Below are 20,772 nucleotides of genomic sequence, written 5' to 3'. Positions count from 1 at the left end.
CTTGCTGACTTCTTCACCAAAGCTCTATGTTCGCCCAGATTTCATTTCCTCCTTGGCAAACTTGCGGTTATCACACCGTAAGTTTGAGGGGGGGTGTTAAAATGTATCTCCTCCTAAAATCGTTGATGTAAATATAAATATATATACTTATATACTTAGAGATACATATACATATAATATTTATATGTATACGTATCTCTATATATATAAGTATATATATTTATATATTATTTTCTTTTTGTTCACCCGATAAGGGTATTGTTGTAAATTTCCTTTTTGCGCATATTCCAATAGGAATATGTTGTATCTTTTCTTTTTATTTTTTATCTTTTTATTCTTTTTTATTTTTATTTCTTTTCACCTTTTCACAAAAGGTGCATTGGGGATCCCCCAATAGAGTCGTTGGGGGCTCCCCAACGACTCCTTTGGGAGCCCCTTCGCACCCTCTTCTTCTTGTATAAATAGGGGTGATCCCCTCTTGTTTTTCCTAAGCTTGAGAGTCTCAAGCATTCGGTTCCTTCTATAAAATACATGTCATTGTGCATGTTTATTATTTTTACGCTTTTGCGTATTTGTTCAAGTGTTGTGAGAGTGCCTTCGTGCACATCTTTTCTATATTTTTTGTGCTCGTATGCGTATTGTCTTTTCATAGACAATTTTACAGTTCCCTACTAAACGACGCGTTGTACTCTATAGGCCCGAAGGCAGTGATAAATGGGCAAGGGTTGCTAGGTCATCGCCCGGAAGCAACGCGTCACACCGGCTCTCGGGTGTGGTGTCAAATAGGCAAGGATTCCCTCACTTTGTTGGACGGGTGGGGGTAAAGAAGTTAGTCAAAGACCATAAAATTAGGTTAGCCACTTGGAACATAGGGTCTTTAACCGGTAAGTTGGTATAGTTAGTAGATGTTATGGGTAGGAGAAAGATTGATATTTTATGTCTACAAGAGACCAAATGGGTAGGTGAGAAAGCAAAAGTGATAGAACATTGAGGATATAAGATTTGGTATACAAGAATAAATAGAAATAGGAATGGAGTAGGGATTGTTATGAGTCGTGAGTTTATAGATAATGTAGTTGAGGTCCGTAGCAAGGGTGATAGGATTTTACTTATTAAATTAGTATTATGTACGGATATTATTAATATTATTAGTGTTTATGCACCTCAAGTAGGTTTAGATGATTCCATTAAGTGTCAATTTTGGGAAGATTTGGATGGAGTAGTACAAGGGATATCTTATGGAGAAAAGCTTTTCATCGGCGGTGACCTCAATGGACATGTAGGCATTAGTAGGGAAGGACTTGAGAGTATCCATGGAGGCTATGGTATAAGAGAAAGAAACGAAAGTGGAGAAAGAATTTTAAATTTTGGTTTGTCCTATGATATGATCTTAGCAAACACTTGGTTTAGGAAGAGAGAGTCTCACCTAGTAACATTTAAAAGTGGGATTAATACGAGTCAGATAGATTTTTTCCTACTTAGAACGAGAGATAGGGGTTGTTGCATCGATTGTAAGGTTATACAGGGAGAAAGTGTAGCTACACAATATAGAGTCTTAATTTTAGATCTTAGAATTAGACAATGCCGCAAAGAGGATAGACATAGGATAGATCCTAGAATTAAGTGGTGGGCACTGAAAGGAGCTAAACAAAGAATGTTTGTAGAGCAGGTAGTTAAGAAAGTTGATTGGTGTCTCGAGGAGGATTCAAAATCAATGTAGAATAAGATAGCGGGTGGCATGAGAAAGGTGGCTAAGGAGGTATTGGGTGAGTCTAAAGGCGGTGCACCGCTAGGTAAGGATACATCATGGTGGAACGAGGATGTCAAATTAGTTATTAATGTTAAAATAGAGTGTTATAGAAATCTAAGAGTCGTGATAATGAGAATTTGAAGAAGTATATGATAGCAAAGAAGGAAGCTAAAAAAAGTAGTTCGAAACGCGAGAAGGATATTTATAGGCTTGCAAAGATGAGAGATAGGAAATCGAAGGATCTAGATGTATCAAAGATGAAACACAAAGGGTTTTAGTCAAAGATGAGGAGATTAAGGAGAGATGGAAATATTATTTTGACAAGCTATTTAATGGAAGTCATGCTCAGGATCTTGGAGACTTGTCCATTCCTTTTCATGAGATGAATCGTGACTTCATGCGCAAGATTCAAAAGCAAGAAATTACAGAGGCTTTGAAGAAAATGAAATCAAGAAGGGGAGTTGACCCAGATGGTATACCTATCGAGGCGTGGAAATGCTTGGGAGAGAAAGGTTTAGAATGGTTGACAAATCTTTTTAACAAGATTTGGCGGACAAATAAGATGCCTAATGCGTGGAGAAAGAGTATGTTGGTCCCTCTATATAAGAATAAGGGTGATATACAAGATTGCACAAACTATCGTGGTATAAAACTCATGAGTCATACTATGAAACTTTGGGAGAGGGTGATTGAGTCTAGGTTGAGGAAGGTTGTCATGATATCGGAGAATTAATTTGGTTTTATGCCTGGAAGATCAACTATGGAAATTATACATCTTCTTAGACAACTTATTGAGAGAAATAGAGAGAAGAACAAAGATTTGCATATGGTTTTTATTGATTTGGAGAAGGCATACGAAAGAGTACCTAGGGACGTTCTCTGGTGGACAATGATGAAGAAAGGTGTTTCTCTCAAGTACATTAGTATAATTAAGGATATGTATGAAGGAGTAGTAACCAATGTCCGCACTTGTAGAGGGGTGACAACCAATTTTCCTATAACGGTTGGGTTACATCAAGGATCTGCTTTAAGCCCTTTCCTATTTGCTATAGTGATGGATGAGCTTACGAGATCAATTCAAGAAAATGTGTCGTGGTGTATGTTGTTTGCTGATGATATTCTTTTGATTGATGAGTCTAGAGCTGGGGTTAATGCTAAGTTAGAATTATGGAGACATACATTAGAAGCAAGAGATTTTAAGTTGAGTAATGAGTAAGACAAAATATATGGAATGTCGGTTTAGTAAGCAACGAAGTAGTGATGGGAGTGTAGTGAAGCTTGGTGAGCAAGAAATACCGGTGGATGATTGTTTCAAATATTTGGGATCTATCATTCAAAAGTATGGACGGGTGGGGGTAAAGAAGTTAGTCCAAGACCATAAAATTAGGTTAGCCACTTGGAACATAGGGTCTTTAACTGGTAAGTTGGTAGAGTTAGTAGATGTTATGTGTAGGAGAAAGATTGATATTTTATGTCTTCAAGAGACCAAATGGGTAGGTGAGAAAGCTAAAGTGATAGAACCTTGGGGATATAAGATTTGGTATACAGGAATAAATAGGAATAGGAATGGAGTAGGGATTGCTATGAGTCGTCAGTTTATAGATAATGTAGTTGAGGTCCGTAGGAAGGGTGATAGAATTTTACTTATTAAATTAGTATTAGGTACGGATATTATTAATATTATTAGTGTTTATGCACCTCAAGTAGGTTTAGATGATTCCATTAAGCATCAATTTTGGGAAGATTTAGATGGAGTAGTACAAGAGACATCTTATGGAGAAAAGCTTTTCATCGGCGGTGACCTTAATGGACATGTAGGCATTAGTAGGGATGGATTTGAGAATATCCATGGAGGCTATGGTATAGGAGAAAGAAATGAAAGTGGAGAAAGGATTTTAGATTTTTGTTTGTCCTATGATATGATCTTAGCAAACACTTGGTTTAGGAAGAGGGAGTCTCACCTAGTAACATTTAAAAGTGGGGTTAATACGAGTCAGATAGATTTTTTCCTACTTAGAAAGAGTGATAGGGGTTGTTGCATCGATTGTAAGGTTATACCAGGAGAAAGTGTAGCTACACAACATAGAGTCTTAATTTTAGATCTTAGAATTAGACAATGCCGCAAAAGGGATAGACATAGGATAGATCCTAGAATTAAGTGGTGGGCACTGAAAGGAGCTAAACAAGGAATGTTTGTAGCGCAGGTAGTTAAGGAAGTTGATTGGTGTCTCGAGGAGGATTCAGAATCAATGTGGAATAAGATAGCGGGTGGTATGAGAAAAGTAGCTAAGGAGGTATTGGGTGAGTCTAAAGGCGGTGCACCACTAGGTAAGGATACATCATGGTGGAACGAGGATGTCAAATTAGCTATTAAGGTTAAAAGAGAGTGTTATAGAAATCTAAGTAAGAGTCGTGATAATGAGAATTTGGAGAAGTATATGATAGCAAAGAAGGAAGCTAAAAAAGTTGTTCGAAACGCGAGGGCTAAGGTATATAAGGAGGTTTATGACAAGTTGGATACCAAAGAAGGCGAGAAGGATATTTATAGGCTTGCAAAGATGAGAGATAGGAAATCGAAGGATTTGGGTATGGTTAGATGTATCAAAGATGAAACGCAAAGGGTTTTAGTCAAAGATGAGGAGATTAAGGAGAGATGGAAAGATTATTTTGATAAGCTATTTAATGATAGTCATGCTCAAGATCTTGGAGACTTCTCCATTCCTTTTCATGAGATAAATCGTGACTTCATGCGCAAGATTCAAAAGAAAGAAATTGCAGAGGCTTTGAAGAAAATGAAATCAAGAAGGGCAGTTGGCCCAGATGGTATACCTATCGAGGCTTGGAAATGCTTGGGAGAGAAAGGTTTAGAATGGTTGACAAATCTTTTTAACTTGATTTGGCGAACAAATAAGATGCCTAATGAGTGGAGGAAGAGTACTTTGGTGCCTTTATATAAGAATAAGGGTGATATACAAGATTGCACAAACTATCGTGGTATAAAACTCATGAGTCATACTATGAAACTTTGGGAGAGGGTGATTGAGTCTAGGTTGAGGAAGGTTGTCATGATATCGGAGAATCAATTTGGTTTTATGCCTGGAAGATCAACTATGGAAGCTATACATCTTCTTAGACAACTTATTGAAAGATATAGAGAGAGGAACAAAGATTTGCATATGGTTTTTATTGATTTAGAGAAGGCATACGATAGAGTACCTAGGGACGTTCTCTGGTGGACAATGATGAAGAAAGGTGTTTCTCTCAAGTACATTAGTATAATTAAAGATATGTATGAAGGAGTAGTAACCAATGTCCGCACTTGTGGAGGGGTGACAACCAATTTTCCGATAACGGTTGGGTTACATCAAGGATCTGCTTTAAGCCCTTTCCTATTTGCGATAGTGATGGATGAGCTTACGAGATCAATTCAAGAAAATGTACCGTGGTGTATGTTGTTTGCTGATGATATTGTTTTGATTGATGAGTCTAGAGCTGGGGTTAATGCTAAGTTAGAATTATGGAGACAGACATTGGAAGCTAGAGGTTTTAAGTTGAGTAAGAGTAAGACTGAATATATGGAATGTCGGTTTAGTAAGCAACGAAGTAGTGATGGGAGTGTAGTGAAGCTTGGTGAGCAAGATATACCGGTGAATGATTATTTCAAATATTTGGGATCCATCATTCAAAAGTATGGAGAAATTGATGGAGATGTAAATCATAGGATAAAGGTTGGGTGGATGAAATGGAAAAGTGCTACTGGAGTGCTGTGCGATCGTAGAATGCCATTGCGGTTGAAGGGAAAGTTTTATAGGACGACTATTAGACCCGCTTTACTATATGGTACGGAATGTTGGGCTGCCAAGAGACATCATATTCAAAAAATGAGTGTAGCTGAGATGCGGATGCTTAGATGGATGTGTGGAAATACAATAAAAGATAAGATTCGGAACGAAGAGATACGTAAGAAGGTAGGTGTTGCACCCATTGAAAATAAGATGCGAGAGAATCGTTTACGGTGGTTTGGACATATTCGGCGAAGGCCTAATGATGCTCCAGTTAGAAGGTTGGAGAAATGGGAAAATATATTAGTTAAAAGAGGTCGGGGTAGGCCTAGGAAGACTTGGATGGAGATGATAGGAAAGGATATGAATGCTTTGAACCTCACCGAGGACATGGCGTTGGATAGAAATGATTGGAGGAAAAGGATTCATGTGGAAGACCCAAAATGAATTTCTTTTTTGGTTCATATCGCTGACCCCAATTGTTTTGGGATGAAGGCGTAGTTGTTGTTGTTGTTGTTGTATCATTCAAAAGTATGGAGAAATTGATGGAGATGTAATCATAGGATAAAGGTTGGGTGGATGAAATGGAAAAGTGCAACTGGAGTGTTGTGCGATCGTAGAATGCCATTGCGGTTGAAGAGAAAATTTTATAGGACGACTATTAGGCTCGCTTTACTATATGGTACGGAATGTTGGGCTTCCAAGAGACATCATATTCAAAAACTGAGTGTAGCTGAGATGTGTATGCTTAGATGGATGTGTGGAAATACAATAAAAGATAAGATTCGGAATGAGGAGATACGTAAGAAGGTAGGTGTTGCACCTATTGAAAATAAGATGAGAGAGAATCGTTTACGGTGGTTTGGACATATTCGGCGAAGGCCTAATGGTGCTCCAGTTAGAAGGATGGAGAAATGGGAAAATATATTAGTTAAAAGAGGTTGGGGTAGGCCTAGGAAGACTTGGATGGAGATGATAGGAAAGGATATGAATGCTTTGAACCTCACCGAGGACATGGCATTGGATAGAAATGATTGGAGGAGAAGGATTCATGTAGAAGACCCAGAATGATTTTCTTTGTTGGTTCATATCGCTGACCCCAATTGTTTTGGGATGAAGGCGTAGTTGTTGTTGTAGTAGTAAAAGATCAAATGATTTATTGTGTTCCCGAGATGTTTAGATTTAGTTTGGTTATCGTCAATTATGTTATTCAGAACTCTTAACTCACGTTTAACCTTTGTTAAAAATGGAATGAATGATAATTACTTTAATGATTTCAGTGACGTGCTTGAAATGCTTAGCTGGGTTAAATTGAATATTTCCGCTATTTTACAAAAAAAAATCCTCAAAATTTTGGGTTAAATTTCGGGCGTTACAAGAACACAAATGCTCAAAAGCATAAAAAATAAGAAGAATCTTTATTAAAGTGAATAGGAGCTTTGCTAGAAAGCTTAACAATACAAATGAGGTTGACCCCTATTTATAATCCACAAGGAGCAAAGGAGGGGTGGAGCCCGTCCAACGGTTAGAAATCTAACCGTTGGAGGGGTTCCAACATCTATTTGTGGGGCCCCTCAAAAATGAAAAGAAAAGAAATAAAAAAGAAAAGGAGAAAAAATAAATAAATTACAAACATATTCAAAAATATGAATATGCGTAAAAGAGTGTGAAAAGACAAAATTACCCTTATCGGGTATTACAACATACATACATACATACATACATACATACATACATACATACATACATACATACATACATACATACCCCCACCCCCCCTCTCAAGCTTACGGTGCGATGGCCAAAAGTTTGCCAAGAAAATGAAAATGCGGTGTACACTACGCCTTAGTGAAAAAATCAGCTAGTTGATATTCTGATGTCACGTACGACAAATCAATGACATTCTTTAGATGTTCTCTAACATAGTGACAATCCATCTCGATATGCTTCGTGCGCTCATGAAAAGTGTGATTCTTTATAATATATATATATAGCACTTTGTATGCCTTTGAAGACTAACGCCCATATCTTTTAGTAGCTGCCGAATCCAAACAATTTTCATAGTGGTGGTTGTCATGACTCGATACTTTGCCCCTGTAGAAGATAATGACACTTTTTGTTGTTTCTTACATCTCTATGAAACCAAAGATTCTTCTAAAAGGACACAAAAACCAGTGGTGGAGTGACGGTTATTCAAGTCACCTCCCCAATCTGAGTCAGTATAAGCAATTAAATTTAACTCAGAAGACGAAGATAGAAATACTCTCTTATTTATGGATCCCTTCATATTTCTGATGATCCGAAGCGCAACACTCATATGAACTGTTGTTGGTGCATGTTGAAATTGACTTGCAACATGCACTACATGGAAGATATTTGGCCTAGTAATACTAAGATACATTAATGAACCAACAAGTTGCCTGTAAGGAGTAGGATTTGCTAGGAGAATCTCATCATCAATCTTCATTTTTGTTCGTACTACTTCAGGGGTATCACAAGTTTTGTCATCTAAAATGCCTGACTTGTCAACGATCTCACAAGCAAGTTTAGTTTGAGACAAAAAATACCCCCTATGAGAATAGGCAACTTCAATGCCCAAGAAATATGTCAGAAAACCCAAATCTGACATTTCAAATTTTCAGTTAGAGTAAATTTGATACTTTTGATCCCTATTGCATCATCCCCACAGAATTACAATACCTCTATCAGAATTCTCGACAAATAAAGCAGTGTCAGTGTAGCATAAAACAAAACTATTTTCTATCATTACACTGATAAATCGATCATACCAAGCCTTGAGAGCTTGCATCAAACCATAGAAAGCTTTTTGCAAACGAAGAACCTTACCTTTAGGTAGATTCATACCCGGAGGAGCATCCATATAAACTTTTTTATGTAAATCTCTATTTAAGAAATATTTTTGACGTCCATTTGATATATGTTCTATTTTTTAATAGATGCAATTGTAAGTAGGCACCTTACAGTAACCATACGTGCAACCGGGGCAAAGGTTTCATCGTAGTCAATACCATATTCTTAACTATACCGCTTGGCAACAAGACGGACTTTATATCTTTCAAGAGACCCGTCACTCTTAGTTTTAATTTTAAAAACCCACCTACATCCTATAATTTTCTTTCCTTTAGGTAAATCTTGGAATTCCCAAGTTTTGGCTTTCCTAAGGGCTCTAAGTTCATTATTCATTGCTTCCCTCCACTCTATCATTTTATTAGCTTCTTCAAAAAATTTAGGTTATACATAAGAATGAATAGCACTAAGGCATGCTCGATATTTAGGCGAGAACGATTCATAGGAAACAAATCTAGAAGGATTTTTCCTAATTCTTTCGGCTCTACGAAGAGTTATTTAATGAAGAAGATTCACTATACTTTCCAATTGCACTTTTAAAATTAGTTTTGTCTCTATGTGTATAAGTAACGGGATGATTAGATGTTCTTTCCTCTATAGGTGGATCAATAGGTTGATAAGAAGGATGGTTGTCTTCAACTATATTTTCTTTTTCACTAAAGTCATTGAGTTCATCATCGCTAGAGATATCATCTCTAGATAGTAACTCAAAAAAAAAAATCCATATTCTCTTTATGGGATTCATCTTTCTCAAAACCACTAACATTTTCAAAGAAAGTCACATTCCTAGAGACATATAGTTTGTCGATCTTAACATCATAGCATATAAATCCTTTTTTAGTTCCGAAATATCTAAGAAATGCACAATGAATGGCTTTTGGTGAGAGTTTGTCATTTTTGTCAATAAGGATAAAACATTTACATTCAATAATTCTTAACATATTGTAATCAGATTCCTTTTGGTATAGAATTTCAAAAGGTGAGGTTTTGTTTAGATTTTTTGAAGGAAGCCGATTTATAAGATAAACGGAAGTAAGAGCCGCCGGCCCAAAATCTTTTAGAAATATTTTGAGAAATGAGTAATGTTCTAGTTGTTTCAATAATATGCCTATGCTTTCTTTCGGCTAAACCATTTTGTTGCGGTGTTTTTGGACAAGATCTTTAATGAACTATTCCATGGTTGTCAAGATAATTTTTAAAATCATTTGAAAGATACACTCCTCCAAAATCGGTTCTAAAGATGTTTAAATTACCATTAAATTGATTTTTAATCATCATATGATATGTCTTAAATGCTGCAAAGACTTCGAGATTATATTTAAGGAAGTATATCCAACAAAATCTTGAATAATCATTAACAAAAATAACATAGTAAGCAAATCTTCCCTTAGATATCACGGGTGTCGGTCCTCATACATCTGAGTCCACAACTTCAAAGGGTTTGTTTGTAAACATAGATATTTGTTCAAAATGCAAGCTTCTCCTTTTTCCAAGAATGCAATCATTACAAGTGAAATTGCTTTTACAGAGATCCTTAACAAAATGCAAATAAGAAAGCTTGACGGCATTGGAATGTCTAAGTCTTTTATGCCAAACATTTATATCTTTATGTTGAGCAATATTACAAAAAGAATGTTTTGGAATTTGTAGAAACTCCATATAGTAGAGATCTCTTTTTCTAAAGCTTTCCCCAATCAACTTTCCGAACCGACGATCCTGTACCCAACATTTATTTGATGAGAACTTAACATCACATCCATGGTTTGAGAGTTGAGAAACCGAAAACAAATTTAAATTTAATTTTGGTATAAATCTAACTTTTAGAATAAAAAAATCTTGTTTTTCAAAACTTCCAATTCCTTTGATTTCGAGAGAAGCACCATTAGCGGTTGAAACAAATGATGGAAAAACATTTTTTGAATATTCGGAAAGTGCACAAAAATTTAGAGTCATATGAAAAGAGACACTTAAATCTAAGAGCCAAGAGATCTTACCGGGAGAAGACATAACGGCACCGGAGATGGATCCTTTGAGTAAGGGTTGAAGAGCCTCCATGATTTGACTTAAGGACAATGTCCCATTATTGGAAGTAGATGGATTATCTTCTCATTGTGGTTGAAATGTAGTAGACATAGCCACTTTCTTCTTTCACTTAGGACACAAACCGGCTTACTGTGTCCCGATTCTTTACAAAAGTAACAAATGATTTTTTCATACTCCCTCCCTTGATTCTATCTTTTACTTTGACCTCCTCTTTGATTTTGCTCTTTGAAGTGAGGAGGCTTATATGACTTTAAATTGCTTTCGGGTCTAGAAACATCATAAACACCTTCATTTTCATCTTTGTTTGAAGGTATGGCAAGAACACTTGGGTTTGATTTACTCATTCCCAAACAAGTCTCCTCTCCACTTAATTTGGTAAGAACATCTTCAAGAGGAAGAGAAGTAATACCTTATTTGTTCAAATTCAAGCTTAAGCCCATTCAATAAATTAAAGAACTGATCTTCCTCAAATTGTTTATGGCAAAGCTCAATGGCTTTTCCACTCCACTTAGGTTCGAGCATAGCAAGCTCATCCCAAATGGAAAATAATTTGGCGAAATATTCGCTACTGGTCATTTCGCCTTGTTGGAGAGTCAAAGCTCTCTTTTGAAGATAATACTTGTGGGATAAGTCTCTTGAGGTATACATCCTCTCAAGATATTCCCAAACTTGAGAATATTTTTTGAATTTTAAAATATTTGCATTGATCATTGTCTCAACCGAAGAGAAAATCCATGATAGAATTTTGTAGTTTTTCACCTCACACTCTTCATGTATGCTTTTTGCTATATTCCTCAAGTGTTTTTGTTCTTTCTTCTCCATCAAGAATTTTTATTTCCCCTTTTCCAACCATCGTAATCTTTGGCTCTGGTTCCAATATTGAACCTTAGATACACCCCCAAAGTCCCTTTCCTTTGATGTGTGCTTCCATATTTCCGGCCCAAACATGATAGTTTGACCCATTGAGCTTAAAGCTAAGAGAAAAGCGAGAATCTTTTTCCGCTATAGAGAAGTATATGAGAGAACGAAAACTTCAAGAATAGAGGCTCTTACCACAAGAGGTCTTTTAAGCTCACTAGAAGAGATGAATTGTACTTAGAAGTGGATTGCAAGAGCTCTCCATGCCAAAAAAAAGAGATTGAGAAAGTGCGCGCTTTTCAAGGCAACCACCAGAGTATGGCGAAACACGAGCTATGCTTTCATCGACCTTGCTCTGATACAATGTGAAAATGTCTTCAAAGAGACAATGTGCACAAAGGCACCAAATCTTCAATATATAATGCGTGCACAAAAGCACAAAAAAGAGAACTTGAAACAAGTGTGCACAAAGGCACAACACATAAATGAGAACACAAATGCTCAAAGTGTGAAATTGTCTATGAAGAGACAATATGCATACAAGCATAAAAACTTTATAAAAGAAGTTTACGAAGACACTCTCACAACACTTGAACAAAATACACAAAAAGCGTAAAAATAATAAACATGCAATAATGCATGTGTTTCATAAAGAAGGAGGAAATGCTTGAGACTCTCAAGCTTAAGAATTACAAGGGGGGAACACCCCTATTTATACAAGAGCCAAGAGGTGCAAAGGGGGGCTCCAAAGGAGTCGTTGGGGAGCCCCCAACAGTCACATTAGTGGCCGTTGGGGGCCCCCCAACGACTCTATTGGGGACCCCCAATGCACCTTTAATAAAAAGTAAAAATAAAAAATAAAAAAATAAAAAGAATTACAAAAGGAAAAATAAAAAGAAAAATACAACATATTCCAAATGGAATATGCGCAAGATTACAATAATACCTTTTTTGGGTAAGAAATTAAAAAAAGTATATAAATATATATATTTATATATATAGAGATACATATACATATAATACATTATATGTATATGTATCTCTAAGTATATAAATATATATATTTATATTTACAACAAGGATTTTCGGAGATACATTTTAACACCCCCCCCCTCAAATTTACGGTGCGATAACCGCAAGTTTGTGAAGAAGAAAATAATCTGGGCGAACATAGAGCTTTTGTGAAGAAGTCTGCAAGTTGATACTCAGATGTCACGTATAGTAGATCAATGACCTTCTTCAAGTATTCTTCTCTGACATAATGGCAGTTCATCTCTATATGCTTTGTTCGCTCGTGAAAGGTGTGGTTCTTGGCAATATAAATTGTACTTTTATTGTCACAGCATAGCTTTGTTGGTTCTCTGATAAACACTCCCATATCTTCCAAAAGGCGTCGAATCCATACAATTTCTATGGTGGTAGATGTCATGGCTCTGTATTCGGCTTCAGTGGATGACAGAGAGACCTTTTATTGCTTCTTACATCGCCATGAGATCAAAGACTCACCTAAGAAAACACAAAAGCAAGTGGTGGAGTGACGGTTACTAGGGTCACCTCCCCAATCTGAGTGAGTATAAGCAAGTAATTTCAACTCAGAAGAAGAAGATAAAAATACTCCCTTATTGACAGTTCCCTTCAAATATCTGATGATGCGAAGCACAACACTCATATGAACGGTTGTAGGAGCGTGCTGAAACTGACTGGCGATGTGTATAGCATGTGACAAATCAGGTCGAGTAATGCTAAGATACATTAAAGAACCTACCAACTGCCTGTAAGGAGTAGGATCGGTTAGAGGAACACCGCCATCAATCTTCATTTTTGCTCCCACAACTTCAAGAGTTTCGCATACTTTGTCATCAGAAATTCCTGACCTGTCAATAATCTCGCAAGCAAGTTTAGACTGTGATAGAAAGTAACCACGTTGCGAATAGGCAACCTCAATTCCAAGAAAATATGTCAGAAAACCCAAGTCTGACATCTTAAACTTTGAAGTGAAGACGGACTTAATACCCTTGACTCCTTGAACATCATCACCTGTAATTAACATGTCATCAACATAGAGTAATAATATCACAATCCCTGCATTAGATTTTCTAGTAAATAGAGCAGTGTCAGTATAACAAGAGGAGAAACCATTTTCCAGCATTACACTAGTAAATCTGTCATACCAAGCTTTGGGGGCCTGTTTCAAACCATAGAAGGCCTTTCGAAAACGAAGAACTTTATCTTTAGGTATCTTCATGCCAGGTGGAGCGTCCATATACACTTCTTCGTTAAGATCACCATTTAAAAAAGCATTTTTCACATCCATTTGAAAAATATTCCAATTTTTAATAGATGCAATAGTAATAAGACATCTGACCGTAACCATTCGGGCTACAGGAGCAAAAGTTTCTTCATAATCAATTCTATACTCTTGCCCATACCCTTTTGCAACTAAGCGAACTTTATACATTTTCAGGGATCCGTCGCTCTTAGTTTTAACCTTAAAAACCCATCGACAACCTATAGTTTTCTTTCCTATTGGTAGAGTTTGGAAATCCCAAGTTTCAGCCCTTTTAAGGGCATTAAGTTCATTTTGCATAGCTTCTTGCCATTCTATACATTTTTTAGCTTCTTCAAAATTCCTTGGCTCAAAATAAGAGTAAATGGCACTAAGACAAGCCCTATACCGGGGTGAGAAAGAATCAAAAGAAACAAAACGAGTTGGAGGTCTCCTATTCCTTTCAGATCTTCGGTGATCGAGGGTAGGAACAAGCTCACTATATTGGTCCATAGCACTTCTAAAGGTGTCTTAATTTCTATGGGAGTAGGTTATGGGATCACTTGAAATTCTACTTTCTTGTTCATTGAGTGAGTTATGTTCACCAACATCACCATCATTTTCCTCATCATGATTTGATGATACATCATTGCTAGACAATAAGTCAAATAGGAAGGAGTAATCAAAATTTTCTTGTTAAGAAACATTTTTTTCAAAGCCACTTTCATTTTCTAAAAAAGTTACATTTCTAGAGACATATAACTTATCATCTCGAAGATCATAACAACGAAACCCTTTCTGAGTTTCAGAATATCCAAGAAAGGCGCAAGGGATAGCTTTGGGAGAGAGTTTGTCATTCTTATCCGTAAGTATAAAACACTTACACCCAAAAACACGTAACCTACTATAATCAGGTTCAAGCTTATATAAAATCTCAAAAGGGGATATTTTTCCTAATATTCTAGATGGTAACCGATTTATCAGATAAACAGAAGTAAGAGCTGCTTCTGCCCAAAAGTTTTTAGGAATGTTTTAGGAAATAAGAAGGGTCCTAGTGGTCTCAATGATGTGCCTATGTTTTCTTTCGGCCAACCCATTCTGTTGAGGAGTTTTAGGACAAGACCTTTGGTGGACAATTCCATGATCCTCAAGATATACTTTAAATTGATTGGAGAGATATTCCCCTCCAGAATCAATTCTAAATATCTTAATATTACAGTTGAATTGATTTTTGATCATCGAATGGAAGGTTTTAAAACACGAAAAAACTTCATGTTTGAACTTAAGGAAATAAATCCACGAATATCTGGAGAAATCATCCACAAAAATGACATAATAAGAAAAGCCTCCTTTTGAAGCAACAGGTGCGGGCCCCAAACATCCGAATTAACAGTTTCGAAAGTTTTAGAAGAGAACATAGTTCTTTGATCAAAAGGTAAACTTTGCATCTTTCCGAGAATACAATCATTACAAGAAAAAGAACTTTTACATAGGTCTTTTGCAAAATGTAAATAAGACAACTTGGTGATATTAGGATGACATTACAAAAAGATTTTGGAACTTGAAGAGATTCCATAGAGTATAAGTCTCCTTTTCTAAAGTCTTCCCCAATCAATTTCCCGGACCGGCGATCCTGTATTAAACATTTATCACAAGAGAATTTAATATTGCAACCATGGTCCGAGAGTTGAGAAACAGAGAGAAGGTTTAAGTTTAGTTTAGGTATAAATCTAATTTTTGGAATAAAAAAATATTGAGTTTCAAAATTACCTATTCCTTTAATTTCAAGAGAGGTTCCATCCGCAGTAGAAACAAGAGGGAGAAACATTTTTTGAGTAATCGGAAAGTGAAAACATGTCTGGGGACATATGAAAAGATGCACCGGAGTCCAAAAGCCAAGAGACTTTACCTGGAAAAGATGAAGTAGACACGGCGGCACCGGAGGTAGCTCCTTTAGGGAGAGGTTGAAGGGCTTCCACTATTTGATTTAAAGAGAGCCACCCACTTGATGATGCCTCCTCCTTTTGTGGTACACCGGTGGTAGCCATAGCGAGAAGCTTTTTCCATTTGGGACATATGGGTTTGATATGTCCGGGTTCTTTACAAAAATGACAAATAACTTTGCTATAGTCCCTTTTTCCTCTTTGGCCACCATTTTCACCTTGATTTTGTGGTTTAAAATGAGGGGGACGATAGGTTTTAACATTGTTCCTGGGTCTTGATACGGCATTGACCTCATTGTTTTCTTCATGATTACAAGGAACCACAAAAACACTTGATCCTTGTTTACATAAGCTCATACGAGTCTCCTCACCAGTTAATTTGGTGAGTACATCTTCAAGAGAGGGAGGAGTAAATGAGGATAGGAGAGAAGACCTTATTTGCTCAAATTTGGGCCTTAGCCCATTCAAAAAATTGAAGAATCGATCTTCTTCAAGTTGCTTGTGGCAGAGTTCAATTGCCTCTCCACTCCATTTTGGTTCAAGCATGGCAAACTCATCCAAAATTGAGGAAAGATCGGCAAAATATTCCCCAATAGTTATTTCACCTTGAGTGAAAGAGAGAGCCTTCTTTTGAAGATAATACTCCCTCGATGTATACATTTTCTCAAGATAATGTCAAGCTTCCGATGCCTTTTTGAACTTAATAATGTTGGCATTAATCTTAGTCTCAACGGATAAAAAGAACCAAGAAAGAATTTTGAAATTCTTCATTTCACATTCATCGTGCTTCTTAGAATACTCTTCAAGAGCTTTAGCCCTTTCTTCTCCTTCAAGAATCTTGATTTCACTTCTGTTTACCAGTGTTATCTTGGGTTCCGGTTCCGAAATTGTACCTTGCACATAACCCCATAGCCCCTTTCCTTTTATGTGAGCCTCCATGTTTCCGGCCCAAATATGATAGTTGGATCCATTTAATTTGAAGCCAAGAATAAAATGAGACTCCTTTTCGCCCATTATGAAGTAAAGAGAAAGGGAGAAATGGCGTACCAACACGAAATATCAAATGCTAGTTTGAGCAAGATCCTTCTAAAATATTTAAGAAGCAAGATCCACCACTCCAACCTCCAAAGATCTGAAGGCACGCTTTTTGAGGCACTTGAAAAGAAGAGAATCCCACAATCCTCTATCACCAACCAAGCCCTGATACCATGTGAAATTGTCTATGAAGAGACAATATGCATACAAGCATAAAAACTTTATAAAAGAAGTGTACGAAGACACTCTCACAACACTTGAACAAAATACGCAAAAAGCGTAAAAATAATAAACATACAATAATGCATGTGTTTCATAAAGAAGGAGGAAATGCTTGAGACTCTCAAGCTTAAGAGTTACAAGGGGGGAACACCCCTATTTATACAAGAGCCAAGAGGTGCAAAAGGGGGTTCCAAAGGAGTCGTTGGGGGCCCCCCAATGCACCTTTAATAAAAAGTAAAAATAAAAAATGAAAAAATAAAAAGAATTACAAAAGGAAAAATAAAAAGAAAAATACAACATATTCCAAATGAAATATGCGCAAGATTACAATAATACCCTTTTTGGGTAAGAAATTAAAAAAAGTATATAAATATATATTTATATATATAGAGATACATATACATATAATACATTATATGTATATGTATCTCTAAGTATATAAATATATATATTTATATTTACAACAAAGATTTTCGGAGATACATTTTAACACAAAGGCATAAAAAATAAGAAGAATCTTTATTGAAGTGAATAGGAGCTTTGTTAGAAATCTTAACAATACAAAGGGGGTTCACCCCTATTTATAATCCACCCTCATTTATAATCCACAACGAGCAAAGGAGGGGCTCCAAAGTAGACGTTAGAGCCCCTCCAACGGTCAGAAATCTAACCATTGGAGGGCTCCCAACGTCTATTTGTGGGGCCCCTCAAAAATGAAAAGAAAAGAAATAAAAAAGAAAAAGAAAAAAGAAAAGAAAAGAAAATAAATAAATTACAAACATATTAAAAAATATGAATATGCGTAAAAGAGAGTGAAAATACAAAATTACCCTTGTTGGGTATTACAAAAAGAATATATATATATATATATATATATATATATATATATATATATATATATATTTTAACAGCTACAGCTGTGGATAAGTTGACAAGGTCATTTCTATAAAGTTTTCAATATGACTGCTATATAAGGGGACATAATATGGGGGCCAAAATGGAGTATCCATGTGACATAGGTTGTGAGCTACTTATGCATTTTCCGGTCTTAGCACACACGACAGCAGTACTTCGAATTTTGAGGTACTTGAAGCAAAATGTCTGGAAGGGGATTTTATTCCGACCTTTAGCACACATGACAGTAGTACTTTGTATTTTAAGATACTTGAAGCAAAATGTCTTGAAAGGGATTTCATATGCTAACCTTGATCGTTTTGATGTTGAACTATATACAAATGATGATTGGCTCAGCTCATTTGGAGGATAGGATATCTATACGGAAGATTTGCACTCCAGTAGGGGAAAACTTAGTGTCATGGAAAAGCAAAAAGCAAACAACGGTGTCAAGTGTGAAGCTGAATATAGTCATGTCACACAAAATATGTGAAGATATACACCTTGAATCGATGCATAGTAAGTTGGGAATAGAAGTAAAAATACACATTGATTTGTTTTGAGACAACTAGGCGATACTTCAAATAGCATCTAACCTTGTATATCATAAAAGAACCAAGCACATAAACATTTATTGTCATTTGCAAGGGAGAATATAAAAGCTAGGTTGTTTCGGGTCACTCATTTCCAACTTGTCAATAACCAACCCAAGGTAGTGGAGAGATAGAGACTCAAAGAAAAAGTTGAGGGTGAGTGTTCTTAATTATGTTTAGGGCAAGTTTGCTGATGTTTCCAGGAAGCATAAACAAATAATTAAGCTACAACAAGATCAAAAGAAGACTAAAGAAATATCTGTGAAACGATCAATACCTCAGTTGTCTCTGTCGGGGCCTTGAGGGATTCCAAGTTAGGTTCATCTCCAGCATTATGGTGATCATTCCCATAGGATGATCCTCTGAAACCACGAGCTGCAAACAAAAATAGTCTCCGTCAAGAACCCAGGCAATGCTGATGAACTTTCACCAAGCCTAAAACCAGACAAGACCTAGAACTAAGCAAGTGCAAAGCCAGCTAGGCAAGATCTTGGGCATCAACTAAACATCATCCAGCCAGATTTTAGGTTTTGGTCCTTGCCTAAAAAGTTCAATATAAGTTTTACACCTTCAAGGATGAGATTCTTATGTTTTCGATGCAAAAGACAAATGCTCATTGATGGTTTTCAAGCAAAATAATTTATAACATCTAATTTACATGTTTAAAAACTATGATCATTTTGAGAATGACAAACATAACAAAGAAAAAGTGTGATATCGACTGACACACTCAAGCATACTTGTACTTGCACAAGGTTGAAGGCAGAAAAGGGAAAACAAGTAAAAATGATAAGCATATGATATTAAAATTTCCCACATTAGTTGCATTCCATAATTTTCTTTATTATAGTGAAATGGCAATTGTATGACACATACTTTCAGAACATGGCAATTGTCATGATAGCTTTTCTGGTCTATGAAATTATGGGAAGGCATATAACTATATATTTCAACTGTTCACCAAAACGTACCTGAAGTTCATAATTTGTCAAAGTAACATCTATCAGAAAGGCATGGAACTCTAAATAAGTCCTAGACACTAATTCCTCATCTGTTCCATTCCCTTGTTCTCCTTTTCCAATATTTGCACCAACATTCGCTGCTGCATTCTGAACCCAAGACCCTCTTGGCAAATCAGTAACCTATCTTTCAGAAAAACTGAAAGTCATCCTTTATGAAAATTCTAACCTAAACCCAATCTCCCTTAAGACCTTACCCCTTCATTTTTTACTCAACCCACTCCACGTTTTTCCCTTTCTGTTATCACCTTCTCAATCTAAGGCTAATTCCAAGTTGGATTCCTCCATGATCTGGTTCTAAAGAAATCTCATGGTAGAAGTTGGTGTTAAAATATATATATATATATATATATATATATATATATATATATATATATATATATATATATATATATATATACCTGATGGGGGTAGTTTAGTCAATATACCTGGTAGGGGTGTTTTAGTCTTTTTACATAGTTGTTTCTAGAAACAACTATTTTAATTTAGGTAGACTCTTTTTATTTATTTTTCATTTTATTTATTTATTTATTTTTCTTTTTAATATGCATTGGGGGTCCCAACATAGAGTCATTGGGGGCTCCCAACGACTCCATGTGGGAGCCCCCAATGGCCTTCCACTTCTTTGTGTTTCCTAAGTGATAGTTCAATCCAGGTTTCCTAATTGAAATAGTTCAATCCAAAGCAGGTTTTCCAGTAAACAGGCAATTGCAAACGCATCTGCAGATTCAGATAAACTAGAAACAACCTATGACATTAAAAATTAAAACCATCTATATATATTGAGAGAGAGAGAGAGACCATAACCACTATGATAATGCTGCCCATGATTTCTTCCTCGTCCTCGTCTTGGACCTTTATGTTCTTCTTTCTCATTCACCAAGTGTTCCCCTCCCTGTTTTTAAGTAAAAGCAAAACAAATCATAAAAGTTATCCCTCCATTCATTTTCATGGGCAGATATACTCTGCACTCCATCAAACAAAAGCTTATATGGATTTCTCACACCCAACTTAAGTAAAATTTTGGCATCAGATCAACAAGAAGACCATAATTAGGCATGTTGCACAAAGACCTATGACGGCTCCTGTGAGACAGGTTGACATGATACAAGTAGAAGGAACTAGGTAAAGAAGACCACAAAAAACTTAGGTGGTGGCAGTCAGAGATGCCATGAAGGATTGTAAAGTGACCGAAGTTGTACCTCTAGATAGACAATAATGGAAAAATAGGACTCGCAAAGCCGACCCCATGTAGTTGGGGTAAGGCTTGATGATGATCAGCATGAAGACCATGATGCCATGTCCAAGCTCCCAAAAGAAGGCACCCTTATTCTTAATCAATAAATCCAAATCACTATGTAATAGCTGGACAACGCCAACATTTGGAAGCTGATTGCTTCCAACGCAATTTCAACATAATAACAACCTTCAAAACTGAGTGTGTATGTGTAGTAACAGGCAGGTCTTAAACATTCTTATCTCCTGACTCTCCTAAATGG

The 20,772-nt window shown here is 36.3% G+C and overlaps 1 protein-coding gene across 4 annotated transcripts in view; it reads right to left on the bottom strand.

The window, feature by feature from the left end:
* The window catches only part of LOC149833965 (uncharacterized), a 184,136-nt gene that overhangs the window by 104,747 nt on the left and 58,617 nt on the right, over positions 1–20,772 (bottom strand). For 3 of the 4 annotated variants that reach the window (XM_090011142.1, XM_090011143.1, XM_090011144.1), the window contains exons 13-14: positions 20,075–20,168; positions 18,532–18,629 (exon numbers count right to left, since the gene is read on the bottom strand). In XM_090011142.1, the coding sequence (XP_089867268.1) occupies positions 18,532–18,629; positions 20,075–20,168 (192 nt within the window). The remainder of the gene's footprint in view (positions 1–18,531; positions 18,630–20,074; positions 20,169–20,772) is intronic. The other variant, XM_090011145.1, reaches the window with a different exon arrangement.

The sequence above is a fragment of the Nuphar pumila genome, chromosome 6 (genome assembly GCF_984573655.1).
Source record: "Nuphar pumila chromosome 6, dmNupPumi1.hap1.1, whole genome shotgun sequence".
Lineage (NCBI taxonomy): Eukaryota > Viridiplantae > Streptophyta > Magnoliopsida > Nymphaeales > Nymphaeaceae > Nuphar > Nuphar pumila.
The sequence above is the reverse complement of the archived record's forward strand: the minus strand, read 5'-3'. Positions and strand labels throughout refer to the sequence as shown.